The sequence below is a fragment of the Neolamprologus brichardi genome, chromosome 20, assembly GCF_056152115.1.
Source record: "Neolamprologus brichardi isolate AB-2024 chromosome 20, ASM5615211v1, whole genome shotgun sequence".
In the NCBI taxonomy this organism is placed as follows: domain Eukaryota; kingdom Metazoa; phylum Chordata; class Actinopteri; order Cichliformes; family Cichlidae; genus Neolamprologus; species Neolamprologus brichardi.
The window spans coordinates 13,341,392-13,362,587 of record NC_142123.1 but is presented as its reverse complement, the minus strand read 5'-3'; the positions used below and the strand labels follow the sequence as shown (position 1 = coordinate 13,362,587).

General features: G+C 41.7%; 1 protein-coding gene across 2 annotated transcripts in view; it reads left to right on the top strand.

Moving 5' to 3' along the window:
- Positions 1–21,196, top strand: part of plxnb1a (plexin b1a) — a 72,421-nt gene that overhangs the window by 48,172 nt on the left and 3,053 nt on the right. For both annotated transcript variants that reach the window (XM_087833365.1, XM_087833364.1), the window contains 22 exons: positions 1,762–1,913; positions 1,998–2,103; positions 5,133–5,269; positions 5,352–5,525; positions 6,192–6,426; positions 6,534–6,776; positions 8,410–8,586; positions 8,708–8,856; positions 8,957–9,057; positions 9,142–9,359; positions 9,642–9,820; positions 9,915–9,981; positions 10,945–11,091; positions 12,029–12,203; positions 13,562–13,665; positions 13,789–13,873; positions 14,236–14,408; positions 16,193–16,353; positions 17,390–17,537; positions 18,937–19,001; positions 19,526–19,601; positions 19,826–19,900. In XM_087833365.1, the coding sequence (XP_087689491.1) occupies positions 1,762–1,913; positions 1,998–2,103; positions 5,133–5,269; positions 5,352–5,525; positions 6,192–6,426; positions 6,534–6,776; positions 8,410–8,586; positions 8,708–8,856; positions 8,957–9,057; positions 9,142–9,359; positions 9,642–9,820; positions 9,915–9,981; positions 10,945–11,091; positions 12,029–12,203; positions 13,562–13,665; positions 13,789–13,873; positions 14,236–14,408; positions 16,193–16,353; positions 17,390–17,537; positions 18,937–19,001; positions 19,526–19,601; positions 19,826–19,900 (3,147 nt within the window). The remainder of the gene's footprint in view (positions 1–1,761; positions 1,914–1,997; positions 2,104–5,132; positions 5,270–5,351; positions 5,526–6,191; positions 6,427–6,533; positions 6,777–8,409; positions 8,587–8,707; positions 8,857–8,956; positions 9,058–9,141; positions 9,360–9,641; positions 9,821–9,914; positions 9,982–10,944; positions 11,092–12,028; positions 12,204–13,561; positions 13,666–13,788; positions 13,874–14,235; positions 14,409–16,192; positions 16,354–17,389; positions 17,538–18,936; positions 19,002–19,525; positions 19,602–19,825; positions 19,901–21,196) is intronic.

The following is a 21,196-nucleotide window of genomic DNA, read 5'->3' as shown; positions in this document are numbered from 1 at the left end:
GGGGTGGCTTACTGGGATTAAGCCCGGGGTCTTTTGGAGTGTAATTTGTTTCATAGTTAGATACCTTACTGACAACTGTATAAAACAAAAACTACACACAATATTCAAAGCAAATAGCGCACAGTCGTAAATTCCCCCTAATTTTGGTATGATCCGAGCTCAGGCACTAGGCGACTGAGCACAGCACTTGCGCATGCATGTGAGCAAGGGGGGAGAAGCTGCTGCCTGCGAGTTTTCTGCAGACAGAGGAGAGTTTAAGTTTGACCAGGTACCAAAGCAAATCATTCGTACTTTACAAATAATGTAAATATGACGGTGTATCACAAAAGAGTAACCACTGAATAAGCACTTAACAGCTTAGAAAAAGTGAATGGATGAATTAATTAGTTATATAAAGCACTTTGAGTGCTCGGGTAGAGTAGAAAAGCGCTGTAGAAGAACCAGACCATTGGCATTGGCATGCAAACCAGATGCTGAAACCACCCAAACTGGCTGCTTTCGATATGCAGGAGCAATGGCTCTACTCCAACTCCTCACCCTACCTCTGAGGCTTAGCCCATTTGATCTCATTTTATCTGCTTGTATTCATGACTGCACTCTTTCAGTCATTACCTATATTTCATGACCATGAAATACGACTTATATATGGACCTCAACCTGATGTGGAAGGTGCATGATCTATGTTATATTTTCAAGCATGCCTGATTAAGCCCCATGGACACAGGCCTGATCAGCAGGCACTTGCCTTCAAGTTCCCCTTCCCAAGCTGGGTTCCAGGACAGGTTCTCATTTTCTTGCTTCCGGGCAAGGTGGTTGAGCTGCAAATCTTCCTCTTCATTTGTGTTTTCCGAATTGCTCGTTTTGCCAGTGGGAGACCATACCAGTGGCTAATGCCCCAGAAACAATGGCTCCCAGGATCACACGGAAATGCAAACCTCTCCACTACTGAAAGATTGTGATTTGCTGAGAGGGAATAATAACATGTGTCTCATATGTTTTGATTTTTTAATCATAAAATCAAAGTTGAAATCAGATTTAAGGTGAGCACACAGATAATGTCCACCTTCAGCAGATGCCTAGAGAAACAAATTTACTGTGTCATAATCTTATCATTTTATGCCATTAAAGGCAAATATCTACGTTCCTCACAGTATGTTGAGTCTGCTTAAATGCTCACAACAACTGTGCATTAAAGCAGACTCCAAACCCTCATCATTTCATTTCTTCCATTTACATTCAAAATAATATACAAGATAACAACTGACGTTAAAACCCCCCACATATATCCAACAGTCTGATGAGCCACACTTTTATTGTTGTTGTTATGTTGCTCATGTGAATCTGTGCATGCTCACCTTCTGCTGTTGACACAGTTCATGCTGGCTCTACTGGTAAAGTTTAGAGCGAGTGTTTCCCCCATCTTTGCCCTGCCACCCCCAGCAACAATTCTTGCTTCAGGAAATAACAAAAGACTACAAGGAGATAAAAAAAAAAAGAAGTTTTAATTCATTACAATGTCACTCTGTTTTGCTTTATGGTGACATTAGTTCCTTTTCTATGCTCAGGGATTCACTGTGAGCTAATCAGATGAAGTAAATGATAGTAACTCCAGCTGAGGAACCAGTACTATGGGTCAATCATATTGAACCATGAGTACATCCTTATGTCCCCGCTGGTCCCTCATTTCTATCCTCCTATCTTGGCCACTGAGACATATCAGTTTTGATCATGCACAATATTCACTTTGCTCTTGTGTTTCAGCTGGACCCAGTATCCGGTCCCGTCGAGGGAGGGACAGTGGTGACCATTTCAGGCTCCAACCTTGGTCAGAGAGCCGAAGACATCCAGGGCTCAGTCACAGTGGCAGGTGTTCCTTGCAATGTGATCCACAGCAGATATGAAGTCTCCTCAAGGCAAGTCAGGGGCACACCTGTGTGTACACAATTATTTTATGTACCATACTCCCTTTGTGACAGTTCTGTGACTCTGTTGTGTAGGATAGTATGTGAAACTACAAGCAGTGGAGGGGAGAAGAGTGAACAGGCCTCAGTCAAAGTGATGGGAGGAGGAGTCGGGCTGTCAGCTCAGTGTTTCCACTTCCAGGTAAATTAAGCAGCCATCAGTGTGTTTACATTAAACTGTAAAATGATTGAAGTATGTGTGTGTACAAATCTGTTTTTCCTGTCTTCCTTCTTTCACCCCAACCGGACGCGGCAGGTTTCTTCCTTTTGAAAGGGAGTTTTTCCTTCCCACTGTGCTTGCTCATAGGGGGGGTCATATCATAGTTGTTTTTTTTCTCTGTATGTAATGTATTATTGTAGGTTCTACCTTACAACATAAAGCACCTTGAGGCAACTGTTGGTGTGATTTGGTGCTGTATAAATAACATTTACCGTAAATCCCGGACTACAGAGCGCACCTGATTAAAAGCCGCATGCTCTAATTTTAGAAAGAGAATCAATTTTGTACTTGAACAGGCCGCACCGGATTTTAAGCCGTATGCGTTTAACTTGTTATATGAGATATTTACACAGAAACATTACACGTGAGGATTTTTAACGTTTAATTTAATCCGTAACATAAACATGGTAACATAAACGTTATGGTAACATACAAAAATACATACTGCAAATGCTTTTTTTCCTCGAACAGCGCCTGTTACATGGCTACCTTTAAGTATACGTACGTATCAGTAACACACAAATTACGTTGCTTAGGGTTTTTTTACGGAACAGTGCACAAACAACATTACAACGTGTCTTAACAACCGGTAAATATATATACCGTATATGTACTACTTATATTTTTCTTTTATATATTCAATTTTATTGGTCTACTGTTACCAGGCAAAATGTTTTTGGCCGCATGAAAAAAAATATGCATTAGCCACACGTCAGTATAAGCCGCAGTGTTCACAGTGTGGGAAAAAAGTAGCGGCTTATGACCCGAAAACTACGGTAATTGAATTGTTTAGTCCAAAAGCCAGCATTTGCAAAAGAGGGACAAAAGGAGAACAAAGCAAAACAAAATATAATAATACATTAGGTTGTGTGTATGCACACATGTTCAAGAAACAGCAATGCTAAAGAGTGATTTTAGGAGAAAGGCCTTGCAAGATATGTGTCGAGAATAACAAAGGATGAGGTCCACAATTAAGAGGCTGAGGTTGGCTCAGTCAGCAGCCTGTTTGTTCTGTATTTAATGAATTGAACATTTTTTCTGTTATCATTTATCTTAATTTGTGTCCATTTCGGTTATTTAGTCTTACTCGTACAGTGTTGAGTCAACCCCAAACTGTTCAGAAAGAAGCCTGTTCACTCTTCAGAGGGCTCCAAATTCATATTACCCAGCTACCATGACTGGGTCAAAAAGAAAGAAATAATGCACTAAAAATGTAAATAAAATGAAACATTTCAAAAGTTTAAACTTCAAATGAGAACGTAACAAACGTAACAAAGTAACAAACGTAACAAACATAACAAAGGACCTAAAGATCCAAAGTAAAAGGAGTTGTTTCCTGAGAACCACTGTTGGGTTTATAGTGGCTCAAGCACTGTATCAGTCAGCAGGTACACCTTCCTGACATATTGTACTTATGTGTCTACATATTCTCATGATGTCAATGTATATGAACAACAGTGTGAAGCCCTTATAGATAGCTCAGGCAGGCACCTCCAGCTGCACTTCCTCACACACTTGCAGTCTGTTTTTATCTATCTACAGATTTTCTCTCTGACATGCCTGCAGTACCTGCTCTTTCAACCCCTCCATCACATTTAGCATCCACCTCAGCTTCAGTGGAAGGGGGAATATTTATGCATCGCTCACTAATGTCTTTCTTTTGCACGGTCCTCTGATTGGCTCAGAAGCTAGACACCTAAATTCTGTTCTGTTCTATTTTAACATCTTGAGATCAAAGATCTTTTTCCCGTGCGTGTCCTAGGCCAACATAGGCACCATTAATCTGTCAGTTAAATGTGAGCTTTCTGGCTGAACTATTATAATCAAAATAAAGTTTACAGCAGTAACAGTTCTATTCATAGCAGTAGAGCTGTAACTACATACTGATGTAATGATGTAACGGTATAGCAGTTCAGCAATGTTCTTAAATTCAAACAAGTTGGGTTACTCAGGCGTTACACACAGTGAAATGCTAAGCAGATTTGTTCATTTTCTGTCTCTCTTATCACACACACGGACCCACACACGCACAAATACATGCACTCATGCACACACACACACACACGGCCTGCATATGTGAGAATCAGATAAGACATTGCTTTTCTTTGTTGTGAAATCTAGCTGCCAAGATCACTTATGAGGAAAACTGGGTTATATTCATACGTGATGTTAAATGTTTATGTGTCCATAAACACCCTTCTTATCTGCAGAAACTGCTGCAGCACAGTGCAGCAATTTACAAGAAATTAAACAAGCATTTAAAAAAACCAAACAAAACCAGGCCATCTCAGGGGCATTTTCACACCCAGATCACAGGCAGCAGTTATTTAGTTTGAACTCTGCTGTGATTCCCCCTGAGTTTGCTCCAGTTGCACATGCAAGAACACGCTAATCGCCCTGGGGCAGGACCAAAGCAGACGGACCCAGACCTGACCGAGAAGGGCGGGAGCGTGGGGGTCCCCTGGTATTTTTTAAAACGCCTCCTTTGGAGAAAGTGATGAGGCTGCGATGTGTCAGCACTCGAGTGCGGCATTAGGAAGAGTCGTCCACAACTGCTGCTGTTTGTGAGAGAAGAAAGAAGCTTTCTCACAACAGAAATCTGGCCAATTACGGAAACCTCAGCTCCCACATGGATTTTCTTAATAAGGCCTCAAAGTGTGTTTGAAATGCAAGAAAGGCACTGCAATACAATACAGTAGGAGCGCATCTGCTTATTTACATAGCAGAAGAAGGACTGAAGCTCTGATGGTAGACTTAATTAAGTCTACCATCTTTGCAAATGACAAGCAAATGAATTGCTACCCTCAACGGCCATCAGGCACACTACCAGTGTTTCCCAGAATGCCCTGGCCTTTCTTTTTATCTTCCCTATAAATCTTCATCTCAGTATTGAGTTATCGATTACACTTTTATTCTTTGCGTCTCATTCTTGATCTCTCTTCTCTCTCCAGAATCCCGTGCTAAGCAGCATCTTCCCCCACAGAGGGCCCAAAGCAGGCGGCTCCTCTCTCACCATTACAGGCCAAGCACTGAGGACAGGACACCTAAACGAAGTCAGCGTCTTAATTGGAGGAATACCGTGTGATGTGTAAGCACTTCCAGAATAAATCCTGTTCATGCTGCAGGATTTGATTTGTGGGTTAAAATCTAAAAGACGTTCCTCTTCTCAGGCGTGACATCCAGAAGGATCACATCAGCTGTCTGACCCGAGGCAGCAACAGGACGGGAGAACACGGCATCACTGTGCGGTTTGGTGGTGCAGAGCGCCACCTGAAGGGCTCGGTGTATCATTACACCCCCAACCCAAACATCACCAAGGCTGCTCCGTCCAAAAGCTTTCTCAGGTGCTTTAGTGGAATATAACTGTATACATCTAGTCCAGTAATGAAGTCAAGTGAAATGCTTTTAATATTATAAAATCCATTTATATTAAATCACCAATAAAATGGATCATCACCCATATTATCTATTTGATGAGCTTAAAAACTTTAGTTTCAGAGTCTAAAGAGAAACACAAGTTTTTCCATATTGAAACAAACCTATAGAAAGCGATAGAAAAGGGACACACGGTTTATAAAACAAACCCTGATCCAAGATTAATACAGTCACCTCACAGCAATCTGCTGGCTGGCCGGGGCCTTTCTGTGTGGAGTTTGCATGTGCTCCCTTTGCCTGCATGGGCTCTCCTCCCACATCTTAGGGATTTTGGTGATTCTAAACTGGCTTTAGGTGAATATGATTGTGAGTAGAGGACTGTAACTCTGTGTTAACCCTGTAATGCACGGTCAGTGTGGCCGGGGTGTGCTCTGTCTCTCCTCTCACCCAATGACAGCTGGAGTAGGCTCACCCCAGGCTGGGTTAGCCCCCCAAATTACACTTGTATCAGTGCATGTGTAAGGTATTAAGCAATTCTGTATTAAATATTGCAGTATTGTAAAAGTGACGACAGACATATTAAATTAACACAAATCCACTGAACTTATTTTCTTTCCTACTGCTTTCCCCCACAGTGGAGGCAGAATCATCACAGTTTCTGGTCAGAACCTGGATGTGGTCCAGGAGCCAAAAATGAGGGTTACCCTCAGTCCTCGTGACACTCTCCCTCCCAGGAGGCGGAGAAGTGTGGTTAAGAAGAAAGAAGGAAGCCTGAACCGAGGACAGGATCACCAGGGTCCGCTGAAGAGATGGAGGAGGATTGTTCCAGAGGCGGACTGCCCTGAGGGGACGCTCTGCCGTGTCAAACAGGTGTCTTCATGGGATTGTACAGAAAAGATTATTTACTGCACTGATTTTGTTTAAAATATGCATCCAAGAATTATCTTCTTTTTCACTTCCCCCGTGCTCTCTTCCAGTACGAGTCTCGCTGCACGGTGAACAGCTCCTCCCTCATCTTGTGCCCGACCCCGGCCGTGGGCCCAGAGGCCATTAATGCAAGGGTCAAAGTTCACTTCCTGTTGGACAGCCTTCATTTTGACTTCAACACCGTGGGTAAGGAAGCCTTTAGGTATGAGCTCAACCCCACGCTCTACAAGCTGAACCGGAATGATCCCAGCAAGCCGTACCATCACAAACCCGGCAGCATCATCTCTGTCGAGGTGAGTTACGGGAACCTCGAGCTCGAAATAAACTGGCACCACTTTGTTTCTGCTCAAGACTGTGTTAAACAAACAATCTCACAGTGTTGTTGAAGTCAGTCTGAAAAAATAAAATAAAATAAAACGCCAACAATGAATAGAAAACACAACAACATGCCACTTTATGGAAGAAGTAGTTGTTGTGGTTAGATGGACAAAACTCTCTGGTGACAGGTCTGTCATTTCCTGTTTCTGTACTACTTTCAGCAGTGTGGTAAGTTTTAACAGTCAGTTTCTTTAGTAAGGTCCCTACCTGAGAGAAGCAACCTCTCTGCACTGCAGTGAAGTACACTGCACTGCAGGCATGATAAGAGCTGTCTGAATGCTCCAAATATGGAAAGGAAATTGGATAAAACCCATATAAATCCCACATTTAATAATTGCACACTATCAAAGTAGTCATAAAAACGATCATCGTGATTGACAAAGTAATGCAGATAATGTGTTTCCTATTTCATGTGGCCTGGAGTCATTCTCAAGGCACACTCAGACCATATGCTGTATGCATACATTGCCTCCTTGTGGGCACAATATGCAACTACATCTTTAAATAACATAAAAGGCTTTAAGAAGTCTGCATAGGACCACCTCCTATCCTCAGTAAGGCTACGTTCACACTGCAGGTGTTAATGCTCAATTCCGATTTTTTGATCAAATCTGATTTTTTTTTTGTCTGCTTGTTCACACTACAAATAAAATGCGACCAGCAAACGCGCTCTAGTGTGAACGCTCAAAGTGACCCGCATGCGCAAAAGAAGATGTCACACACAACGTGCTCTGTTTAGACCCAGAGCAAACAATATTGTTTGACTGATGGCCCTTAATATAAAGACTTCGGACTTTACGTTTCCCAATCTTTGCTTTAAGTTATTTTGTTATTTACATAATAATGCAGATAACCTAATAATGATCCTTATTGCTGTTTCAGAGGAGCGGTGCTTCAAAGGATAGTTGCAAATTTCTGTCAGAATCTGCAGATTATACAGTACAAATGAAATGTTCACGTTTCTCCAACGTTGTCTTCCCAACAGTTTCACTGACATCTACACTGGATGGCCAGGAAGCGTTCGCGATGTCTTCTTGGGCGCTTCTCTGGCGCTGATAATTGGCGTCTGTCTTGTGTCAGTGACATAAAAGACGGATTTAATGCGACATGACCGTTCAAAAAGCAGTCGCTTTCTAAAACATCGGATATGTATCGGATTCAGTACCACATACAAAAGTGACCCAGATCGGATTTGAAAATATCGGATTTGTGCCGTTCACACTGTCATACCATGATTGGAAATGGGTCGCATAGAGTCCAAAAAATCGGATTTGATGCGCTTTCGCCGGCAGTGTGAACGTAGCCTAAGTCTTTCCACTTACTGGTTCAGGTTTCAAAGAACATATTGAGAAATAAATCATATGAATGTCCTTCTATAAAATATAAATAATAATAACATTTTATTGAAAGTTGTAGCTGAGAGTGGAAGAAGAGCGAAATTACATTCTTTCCGCAGAGGCTGGGTTTCTTCTGACTAAACACATGAAATGCTGTTGTGTTTTGTCAGAGCTGCTTTAGACAAGCCGTACTCTGTTTTTTTTGATCAAGGGAGAACATCTAGATCAAGCCATGTTTAAGCGCGAGGTGGAGGCTTGGATAGGTGACGGCCTGTGTTCGGTGAAGACCCTGACACACAGCCACTTGTACTGCGAGCCACCGGCTCAGCAGCCCTCGGTAAAAGGTAGGAAGAAGCAGGATGGCGTGGACAGTCTGCCTGAGTTTACGGTGAGTACATGATACAAAGAACTGTGAATTTGAGTTCAGTGAACCCTCTCTAGTTCATATAGTAAGGACTTAGGATTTCTTGCTGTAGTGTTAAACTTGTTCTTTTTCACCTGCTTTTCAGGTGAAAATGGGAAATCTGAACTTTTCTCTGGGCAGAGTAGAGTACGACAGCCAGACACAGTCTACATTTCCTCAAGAGGCTCAGGTGGGAGTCGGTGTTGGAGCATCCATAGTGGCTCTCATTGTGCTCATCATAGTGCTCATATACAGGTAAACATGTTCAATTCACTGAACATCAGTTTCTCATTTGATCAACATATTGGTTGGTTTTGGCTGTAATATTGCCTTTTCATCATGGCTTGTGGGTCAGGAGAAAGAGCAAACAGGCCATGAGGGACTATAAAAAAGTCCAGATCCAGCTGGAGAACCTGGAGACCAGTGTCAGAGACCGCTGTAAGAAGGAGTTCACAGGTAACTTCCTCTTTTTCTTCTGGACTTTTAGAGAATACGTCTCCTTAAAGTTAGACTAAACCAAGACCTTTATTCTTTTTTTAGACTTGATGACAGAGATGATGGACATGTCCAGTGATTTGGTGGGCTCTGGGATTCCCTTCCTGGATTACCGAACGTATGCTGAGCGTATTTTCTTCCCGGGGCACCAGGAGTCCCCACTGAGACGAGATCTGGATGTCCCAGAGAGTCGAAGGCAAACGGTTGAGCAAGGGCTGATTCAGTTGTCCAATCTGCTGAACAGTAAACTTTTTCTCACTAAGGTAAGCCTCCACAGCTGCTTTTTATTAAATCTGTGTTTATTTATATATGCCGCCTACATTTGCCAAGCAAGCCCCTTTGCAACCCACAGAATTGTTGGTTCTATTTGGCTGCTACTACTCTCCAATGTCAGCCTTATGTGCATGCAATAGAAGGATGGGGAGGTCCCATACTAGAGATACAGTGCTATTCTGCCAAGGTTTACCTGGTCTCGACAGAAACGAGGGGGATTTTTCACACACAGATTAAGTAACTCCATATTCTCACCTTTTTTGTTTTTCTAGTTTATTCACACTCTCGAGGTGCAGCGGACCTTCTCCCCCAGGGACCGGGCCTACGTGGCCTCTCTGCTGACTGTCGCTCTGCACGGTAAACTCGAGTACTTCACAGACATCCTGAAGACGTTGCTCAATGATCTAGTGGAACAGTATGTGGCCAAGAACCCCAAACTGATGCTGAGGAGGTGATGCCGTTTTTTAACCTGTCCTAGTTGACGAGTAGGAGATGTTTTTCATCCACGGATCATTTACATGTGTCTAATTTTTTTTCCTCCCCAGAACTGAATCAGTTGTTGAGAAGCTGCTGACAAACTGGATGTCCATTTGTCTCTTCACGTTTCTGAGGGTAAGTTGTTTTAAGGTTGACCAGACATTAGCTGGTTAGACACTGGCGCCAGCATCAGTGAAACATGACGAACATCAGTTACTACTATAGTGTTATTTGAAGTTATAAAAAAGAACATTTTTACTGTCTCTTTACTGTGAAGTTTTTATGTCGGGAAAATGTTTTAAGAACCTAAAAAGGGGGAAATCTGCTAAAACTGTGCTTTCAAGGTCATTTTTAACAACTTTGGTACAGAACTGCTTCCCTTTGAAACGCACAGCACAGTCTTGGCAATAAGATGATCAGAAACATTCATTAGTTTATATTTTTTGTAAAAAAAAAATCAATTTGATTTATTTAATTTTTTTTAACCCTTTAAGGGGTATAGTTGGTGGAGCTTACCCTTCCTCTTCCTCTAAAAGACAGTGTTAGGGTTTTATCAGAAAACCTTTTATGTTCAAAAAGAGAAGATAATTCTTGTTCTAAGAAATAAAGAAAAAAAATCAGACTAAAATAAACTAATAAAAAAAATCACACAATGGTGTGTACTATTCTCTTCACAGTATTAAAACTGGCTTTAATTTCTTTTTTAAAGAGCAATGGGAGTTTAGGCTAGTTTGGCTAGTTTGAGGCCTGACGGTTCCTCAACAAGCAGTGTCGTTAAATAGTACCCATAGCTTAACATAACAGACCATACCGTGGGAACACACAAGTGCTTGATGCTAAAAACTTCATCTTCATATGATTAGATACTCCAATAAATGTTGCAAATAAGCAGGAAGGAGTGCTAACTGCAGCGCTGCATGAATGTGCTGTCAGTTGTTGAATTATAACATTAAAACACTTCATTATAGGAGGAACAGATGCACTGTATTTAAAGCACATTTCACAGAAAGTCAGTGGAGATCAAATGTCCAGTAAGACAGTGTGACTGATCAGAAGTGGAATACCACTTTAATGAATGAATTCTTCATGCCTGGCCAGGAATCAGCAGGGGAATCTTTCTACATGCTGTTCAGAGCAATAAAGCACCAGGTGGATAAGGGACCTGTGGACGCTGTGACTGGAAAAGCCAAGTACACACTTAACGACAACCGACTCCTGCGAGAGGACGTGGAGTACCGCACACTGGTTAGAACACACACGTCCTTTGATTGCAGCATTATTAATGTTGGAAGGAGAAACCCATGTTTTCCTGTTTGGTTTATTATCATATGCTGATATTTAACTTAATAAGCTAAGTACTTCCTTACTGTTTCCACAGGAATTAAGAGATTAATCAAATGCCTACACATCAACGTGTTGATGATTAATTTGTCATCAAGACGTGAGAACCTTTATAAAAGCAGGTTTTTGTCACTTTGGTCTGGAGCATTCAGGGTTGCATAAAAACAATACAACAGTCTTACCAGGAGTGGGTGTATCAGGAAAGAATGGTCAGACAAGCTTGAACAAAATTCAAGAGCTCCTCAGTTTAACGTTGATGACAGTACAGTTAGAAACAGAAACAGTACAGTTAGAAAAAGGATGAATAAGTGTGGCTTATTTGGAATTCCTGCCAGAAGAACGTCAAATTGGGTCATGTGACATGACAATGCTCCCAAACGCAGCAGCAAATCAGCTACAGATTGGATGAAAAAGACAAGAATCAAGATGTTGCAGTAGCCTAGTTGAAGTCCAGACATCAACCTGATTGAAGTTGTGATGGGGCCTTAAGAGAGAGCGGTGCATGGTAAAATACCCACTAACCTCAAAGACCTGATGTGAGAGTGGGACAAAGTGTCTTAATGCTTAAACTGATGACATTTTATGTTATTGTTGCTAAAGGTGGTTTACAAGCTACTGAGTAATGGGGTGTGCTTTTCACATAACTTTGACATCTTTAAAATAAAACATGACTAAAATTAATGTAAACATCAAACTGTTAAGATTTAAGCTTAAACAATTTAAAGTCAAACCAGTGTGGATGGTTGCACACAAGTGAACACTCAAACACTCCTCCAAAGTGCCGTGTGTCCTACAGTGTTATCTTTTTATCCATAACCAGCATTTTTGTACATGTGTCCAGACTCTAAATGTGGTGATGCCAGCTGCAGCTGCCAGCGGCGGCACCACAGCGCAGACGGTTCCCGCTAAGGTGCTGGACTGCGACACCATCACACAAGTAAAAGAGAAACTTCTGGAACAAACCTGGAAGGGAACATCTTTTTCTCAGCGGCCGCACATCGACTCGTTACATCTCGGTGAGTCAGATTCATTTCACAACAGCATAACTCTTTCTTGTGTTTCAGTCTTCTCTTATGTGAGCATTTTAATTATAGAGATGAAGATGTTTTTATGTGTGAAGTGCATAAAAGAAAACAAAACAACTGTCATCGAGTCAGTATTTAAACATTAAACAACCTCACCAGTCATCTAAACAACACTCAGTTCTGGTTTGACAACTTCTAAATCTGTAGAAACCAGTGTATAATTACATCTTCCAACAAATTCATACATTGTGATAAACCTAGAATTAATCCATAAAAATTAATAGGAGTGGAAGCTGCCGTATTGCTCTTCCAGCTTGAATACAATGGTCGAGATGGACATCGCCACTGCAACGAGCACGTTTCATGCGTGTGACCAGCCACATACGTAGTACATCAAAGGTGGAGGAAAAGAGAACTTGGAGGTATTAATGTGCCATAGAAGTCAAAACACTTTAATTAATGTTTGTACCTTTGGACTCAAGCTATGAAGGATCATACCTGTTTCATCATCAGAGAAATGAGTGAAATGCTGAAGGAAAGAGACAACGCCACAGGCATCTTAATAAAATGTCATCACCTGAGCAGACGTCAGGGCTCTAACACACAGAAATGTGCAACAACATGCTAATTTATTCCTGATATTGTCAGCAGATTACACATCTGACCCTCCCGTCTCCAAACAGCTGCAACACCCGACTAAATAGCATCAATAGCTGGTTATAGGATAATATTATTCCAGCTAATGTTAAGCTCGAGTGGCCCGAAAATCACACTTTCCATCTGATAAACAGTTTGAGTCATTCTCACACACTCAAGTCAGCAGTGTTAGATCCATTTGACAGACACGTTCAGGGTATCGTCAGCAACTTCTCAGTATCTCTGTCATCAGTGAGAGGTGAATGTCACTCGCTCATCAACTCGTATCTGTTTAAATTTTACAGCCTGTGCCAGAGTAAATAGACATGGACACATTGACAGTTGAGGGAAACAGGAGACTGGCGGCCAGAGATGTTTGTCTGCTGTTCATCTGTAATCTGTCACTGCCTGCAGTCAGTGACAGATTACAGTCACTGTAGGTAGGATCATGCATTTGAATTGGTGAGGGGTAAGAAAACCAAATTCAGCTGGCTGTATTCTGCAATCCACTGGTGTGTAGTTGTGACATTTTACACAGTGCACCTTTAAACAAGCAAAGCTGCCAGCTGGTCTACCAGATTCAACCTAGGAAATAACATCTGTGGATGTGTGGTCCCTGAGGGTTTTTGTTTTTATCAATCCTCAAAGTTTACTGTCTTAATTCTGCAGCTGTAAGCACAAGCTCAAGGTTACCTGAACATTTCTCCCTTCAGAGTGGCGTGCAGGTGTTGCAGGTCACCTAATCCTATCAGATGAAGACCTGACATCAGTAGTGCAAGGTTCATGGAAGCGCCTTAATACACTGCAGCACTACAAGGTGAGTGCTGACATCACACAAACACTGATACACACACACACACACACACACACCTCAACTCATTAAAGTGTTGGAAGCAGTTTTAACCACATTGTGAATGTTGTCATGTGACTGTGTAATCAGGTCCCCGACGGAGCGACAGTGGCTCTTGTTCCCAGAAACAACAAACATCACCTTCACGACAGCCACGATTACATGCCAGGAGAGAGTAAGTTCATTATTATCTGTTACCCCTGTGTTGGTATTATGGTTATACATTGCTGTCTGTATGTAGACAACTGCATCTAATGGCAATGGTTGGCGACCTTCATTCAGACATGTGTTCTCTGAGCAGATGAACTCAGTCTAAATAACCAGAGGAGGGCGCTGTTTGACTGTTTATGCATATCCTATTTTACAGTGGCCGTGACTTAGGTGTGAAGATGAGTTTGTGGGGGGAATAAAAGCTGTAATAATGAACAAAAACCTCAGTTGTTCACTGTGTGCAAACACTTGAAACAAAGACAAACAGCTCAAATGTAGTGACCTGTTTCTCACCTACCCATCCAACTGTTTGTCCCCTCCTACCAGAGACCCCTATGCTGGATGATGGGGAAGAAGGAGGCGTGAGACTGTGGCATCTGGTAAAAGCCAGCGAGGAGTCTGAGCTGCCCAAGCACAGGAGAGGTAGTGTGAGGGAGAAGGGTGGGGAGCGAGCCAAAGCGATCCCCGAGATCTACCTCACACGCCTGCTCTCCATGAAGGTAAAACACATGGTCTGAATGGGGACAAACAAGGTGGTCACTCACTAATATCTTAATAGGTTTTGTATATTTAAATTGAACACACATCAGATGGTACTTATATCTCTTTTTTATTTTTCATAAACAAAACGTGTTACTGAGTGTTATTCAAGTTTGTGTTGCCTCCAGGCAGCAGAGTGAACAGCTGGGAACACCAAATGTAGTGGTTTTGTTGTGGATTGTCCACAGTTGATATACAAATATGAAATGAGTCAGCAGCAAGAAGGTGTGATGTGCAGAGACATGACATACATGTTCACAATAGAGATGCCACAAAACCCTGCTGCACTCGGTCCAATCCAACAAATCCAAGTTTTTTCATTTAGAGATTACATAATTGAAAAACATAATTGCTCATGTTTCATATTTTCCTTATGAGCCAGCCAACACTGAGTATGTGAACACGGTGGCCTTCGTGACTATGGCGTGGTGCTATTTTGAGCTCACGTTTTCACAAAGAAACCTTTGTCAGTTAGGAACCAGCATGAGTCTAAATTATTTAGAGCTCATGAAATATTTATATTTATAATGTATGTTGACCCAAGACGTTATGTAGTAATGATGAACAATGAATAAACTGGGAACACAGTGGATTTAAGATGCATGTCGGATTATGCTGAAAGACAAATGTCAAATAAATATTTGGCTTGTTTTTGCCGTTGCTATTACATTAATATTTAATTGAACATATTTCCATAGTTTCATGTCAGCGGCTCTGGCATGTAACCACCCCTTTTACACAAATAGCATCCAGCTTTGGACCTCTGCACACCTTGAATGTGCATGTGAGGAGCTGCTACACTGATGCATCAAAAAACAAGCGGAAGAAGAAAGGATTTCTTTTTTCCTTATCACTGGGATACTGTCACCGCGGGTGCATGACTGACGCCTCTCGCTCCATGTGATCTCCCTGGCGACCCTGAGCTAATTAAAGGTTTAAGAAAATAGATGATTGAAGTGAGGATAAGATGACCAGACAAAATACACGAACTATATGTTTCATAAGTTGCAATGTATGCCTGTGCTGCTTACTTGCAGAATTGTTTCAAGAATTTATAATTGTCCATCCATGATGGGAGACTTTAAAAAGTCCCCAAACAAACAAAAATAAAAATCTATTTGTCAAATTCTGTACATTAAAGGTCAAAATAATGCACAGTCAGTTTTAGATTTAAAGCTCAAGAAACTTGGGATCCTGTATTTCCTACAATTCACTGTTTCACTATTAAACATAACCTGAAGATGGTCAGAGCCCCTGTGACATCATCAAACTCACTGGTTTACAGCATGTAGCTTTTTTTTGTGTGTGGGAAAAAAAAAACGTATTTCATTAAATAGAAACTTCCATTAATTGAACGCCCTGCATATTCATCCCAGTGTGCCGGTTTCTTATTTTTGCACCAAACACCATGGTGCATTATCCCATGGACCATTAATATAGAATCTTATTCATTAAATATGACAGAAACTGCTCAGTTCAGACAGGTGCCTTAAGGGTCAGTCCTCTGGGCTTTCAAGGGGTAAAGAGTTAAATCCAAATTGAGAAAACCCCCTGTGACATTGGGATGGGAAAAAATAGACGCGGGCTTGTTCAGAGCCTCAGGAAATGCTACATAACTGTTAGATGACACATGTACCTTAACTTAGCTTCATGTGCATAATCTGTGGAGTGCCCCTTCAAAGAGAGCATCCCCTCTTTGTTTCATGGTTTATTTATTTCTGTCGCTTTCTCTGCTCTGTCTCAGGGCACTCTGCAGAAGTTTGTGGATGATTTATTCACCGCCATCCTCAGCACCAGCCGTCCTGTACCTCTAGCTGTCAAATACTTTTTCGACTTGTTGGATGAGCAGGCTCAGCAGCACAACATCATGGACCCGGAGACCATCCACATCTGGAAAACCAACAGGTAACTGGGTGAAAGATGCTTATATTGGGTTTGGATGTTGAGAGGCAGAGTTGGAAGCCAGGAATGGGTCATGGGCCGTGAGACATATGAAACGCAGCATAGATATGCTTCGAGGGGAATTTCATCCGTCCAGAGATTGAAGAAGCACCCCACACAGAACATATGGACAACAGCTGGTTTTATGGTGTTACTGTACTAGGACTTTACTTGAAGATCTAGTGGAAACAGCAGAGATTTGCCAGGGTTTGCCAGGGCTTGCCAGAGACTTATTAAACTGCTTGTGACTTTGAAGCAGTTGGTTGATACACGAGGAATATATGACATCTTAGATTTTGTCGCCTTTCTATACATCACTGCTATGTGGGTCTTCCGGGGAAACCCATTGTCACTTACTGACAGTGGGTCCACCTGCACTTGGCTGCATCTTATTTGTTTTCTATGTACTTGTAAAGAGCTCACCAGAAAAGTGGTGATGATTTCACAGACCATTCACCTTACATATTGTGAATAATGACAAATAAATATACAAAGGACACAAAAAGAAGTGTAAGTATGTTTGTCTTATTGGTGATAACAACCATTCCTGTGTGTTTACCATGTTTCTCATATTTTAAACTCTCTAAAAAGGCTGAAAGTGTATTTTTGTGCAAGCTTGTTAATGCGATTACTCAAGGATGAGGTGATTATTTATATGTGCCCTTTCTTTAAGGCTTATCTAGTCAGTCATAATATGCATAAATGTTATGGCTGCTCTTCATTGATTCATGCCGTAACCAAACCTCCTCAGAGCAGTTAGTTTAGACATCACGTGAGTTTTGCGTTTTCACCACATTCCAGATACACGAAACCAAAAGGCCCAGGACACCAGAGTGTGTTAGAATCAAACAAAAGGGGTAGAAGCACCAGTAAAGAACCTGCACTTTTTTTTCTGCATAAGAGGGGATTAGAAGCATTTTTTAAAATCTGATGTATAACTGTACTTTTACATTACAATCACTGCTTAAATGTGTAAATGTTTTCTTGCCTTACCAAACAGCTTGCCACTGCGGTTCTGGATCAATATCCTGAAGAACCCGCAGTTCATCTTTGATGTGCAGACGTCAGACCACGTGGATGCTGTGCTGTCTGTCATAGCTCAGACCTTTATGGATTCTTGCACCATAGCTGACCATAAACTGGGACGGGTGAGCTTCATTTGTAAAGGACAAATATGAGACACTTACAGAGGGAAGAAAAATAACCTTTTGGCTAATTCTGACACATTGACATTGATTTGTAGATTAATATGCACTGTCCTTTTTTTAAAAAAAAAAAAAGAAAAAAGAAAAAAAAAGAATTTGAATTAGATTTTAACTTATGTCCTTCTGTGTTTGTGAGTCCTGTGTTAATTATGTATGTTTCATTTTAAGATGGTCCCAAAATTAGATTCCAGAGAATGAAGCAATTATATCTGCTGTGACCCTCCTTGCAGCATTGCTGTGCACACTTTTTGTCTTCATAGCACTTCAGTGTCGTCCCCATAGTGGATGTGAGAGAGGCCTTTCATTACTTAGAAGTTAACCAGGGTCTCTTTTTACCTCAGAGACGATAACACACCTTGTTATTAGTGTGCTGTTTGTTGGCGCCTTTTTCTGTGGAGCATTTTCTTAGACTGTCTCACTGTGGACATTTCAAAATCTTTAGAGATGTAAAAAATACTTTTTTCTAAGATCCAAAGATCCTGTGTCTTAATCCTGCAATATACAATCCCACACTTTCAAACTGTGAAGGTCAGAGGGTTTCACACCTGATTAATTCACAGCCGACTCTAATTAAACATAAAGGAGCATCGTATAGTTTTCCACAGTACATAAATAACCAAATCTAATAGTCTGGGCTGGGTTTTGTCTACTTAAGACTTAACACATAATATGTAGCAAGGATCAGATATTACACATCATCTCATGTGTAATAGGAATGTTTGATATACCTTTATTAGTCCCACAAGGGGAAATTTCATAAGGCTGCTGACCTATTGCACGCAATGGTGGTGCCATCTTACCCTCCGACCGTACATACATTACACAAAACATCACATGGGGAAGACAGGTCAGAGAGGTATAACAATGGAAAATGCACCACATGAGGAAAGATAAGGAGAAAAAAATAACTCCCCCCAGACTGAGCTCCAACATGGAGATCAGTTTGAGAACAGAAAAAAACACCTCTGCACATAGCACATGAAAAAAACTCTTAATACACCAAAGAAACACATGACAGGCAACAGGGGTGGGTAAAGGGTGAGAGACAGCCGAATTAGACAGTACATCCGGGCCTGCGTGCGCTGGTCTCCTTGATCCCCGTCAGCATCGGAAGGGAATAAGCGTCGAAGGTGTTTGGAAAGGGAGGGGGGATGAGTGTGTGCATATCAGTGTATATGTATGTGTGTGCGTGTCCAGAGTTCAGCTGAGACAGTCTAATGAGCCCTGCAGCCTTGTTTTGTACCCAGTACATGCTGACATCAACAAAATTATTTGTGCACATTATTACTCCTTGTTTTACATGCCTCGTTACTCTTATGTGACATCTGTCTTCCTTACGCAGGACTCTCCTATCAACAAGTTGCTGTATGCCAGAGACATCCCCCGCTACAAGCAGATGGTGGAGAGGTAAGAATATGGCAGCCGGTCGTCCCACTGACCCCAGGCATAAAAAACACTCTGGAAGAGAGAGGAGGGAGGGGTGGAAGGAGAGAGTGAGGCCCAGGACGATCTGTCAGCGCCAGACAGAGGGTAGACTAAGCCCGCGAGGCTCCATGCATGGATGGTCTGAGAGCAGACTGCTACACTTACTACTACCTTCTGCACATTAAGCACGGCATGTCGCCCTGCTGAAATATTAAAGTGTTGCTAGACAAGATTTTAGGTAACACATGTGCTTGTTTTCGAAGCCTTATTAGCCTGATCTGCATTTAAAAAGGATCACTTCATCTTTCTCTACACGTTTTCCCCACTGATACACCATAGACTCATAATTTGTCATATTTTCTTATTTAAAATTAAACAAGTCAAAAATGAACTGACAGTAATCAGCGGAGAGAGTGGCGAGCTATTAGGGGTAAACATCTCTCTTGCATTTGGGTTCAAATTTCTGTGGATTTAATGTAAAAATCTGTGATTCCCTGTACCTCCAGGTACTACGCAGACATCCGTCAGACCATCTCTGCCAGTGACCAGGAGATGAACTCGGCCCTAGCAGAACTCTCTCGTGTACGTTACCTACTCTTGTTTTCCCATTTAGTCAAAGTAACCTTTTTTTACACAATGGCTGAACACATGAATACTTTTAGGACCTGGAAGATTCCATTTAGCTGGGAGAATGACAAGCTGGATGTGGAGTTTGAAATAAAATATGAATAGCAACCGATGCAGTTTTTAACAGCTTTCCACCGCTGACGTTTCTTCGCCTCTCTATTTTTACTCTCCCTGAACAGAATTACGCTGCTGAGGTCAACTGCCTCGTGGCTTTACATGAACTTTACAAGTACATCAACAAATACTACGATCAGGTGAGTATCACAAAATTCCGCAAACATGATGCTTGCATTGCATAGTATGCTGTCAGGGGAGAGATTTACTAGTTGTGAGCTGACAGGGATTTCATGTAATCATTATTTAAAGAGCTGGCTATGTGCAAATGTATGAACTGTCAGGAGTGTAGCTCAAGTTATTGATTGAAAAACTGATTGAATTCCCTGAAATATTTGGATGTCCGATCTCTGAAGTCCACAGTTGTCTCATACAAAACAGCATTAAATACTCAACAGAAACAGTATTTGCTTTTTGTAGTTCTTGTTATAATTTGAATCTCACATCCCATTCGCCAATATGAAATGGGCAGGGTTTACTCTCTGTATTGCAATCTATTTCCAGACAGAAATCAATATTTCAGGTTCACCACTAGGATCTGTCATGTCATCTGGTTTTTGTTTTTTATATATATATAGTCCCCACAAAGTGGAGTTTGTGGGGATAGGTTAATTAATTAATCCAAATTACCCATAGGTGTGAATGCGGGAGTGAATGTGAGCGCAAATGGTTGTCCGTCTCTCTGTGTTAGCCCTGCGACAGACTGGCAACCTGTCCAGGGTGTACCCCGCCTCTCGCCCTATGACAGCTGGGATAGGCTCCAGCACCCCCTGTGACCCTGAGATAAGCGGAAGTGAATGGATGGATTGATATTTATATATAGTCCTCCTTTCCTGACACATAGGATGATCACAGTGCACAACGCAGACTTAAGGTTTCATATTGTATTGCTCCAAATTAGTAACTGAGCCCATAAACTCACCAGGAAAAGTGTTTACTAAGGTTTCCTCAGACTTTCATTGAGATTTTGCAGCAATGTGATGTTAACTTATCTGCCGTTTTAGATGTGTCACACTGTACGCTCAAGGCTCCAGTCATAGAGGCTTAAGCTGGGCATACACTGCGATTTTTTTTCAGTCGCGTTATTCAGCTTCTGCTCAAACTGTACGATTGACTTGCAGGGGTTAGAAGTTCGTAGGTCACGATGCAGGGTCTCACACTATACGGCCCGATGCTCTGATGCAACCCGAGTGCTCACACTGTGCGTCCATAAAAATGAAGGTTATAACAGAAAATCTGTCGCTCACTCTCCCTCTCTGTCTTTCACTCACACAGACACACACCACCATCAACTTTACTAAATTGCTAATGAAAAACACTGATCAGGCAGCTGTGATTGAGCAGCAATGTAAATCCAACTATTCTCACGGTTGTTGTGGTCGTGATGATTTTGAGGCCACATCGAAAAGGCTCGGATGAGCTTTCCAAAGTTCTAC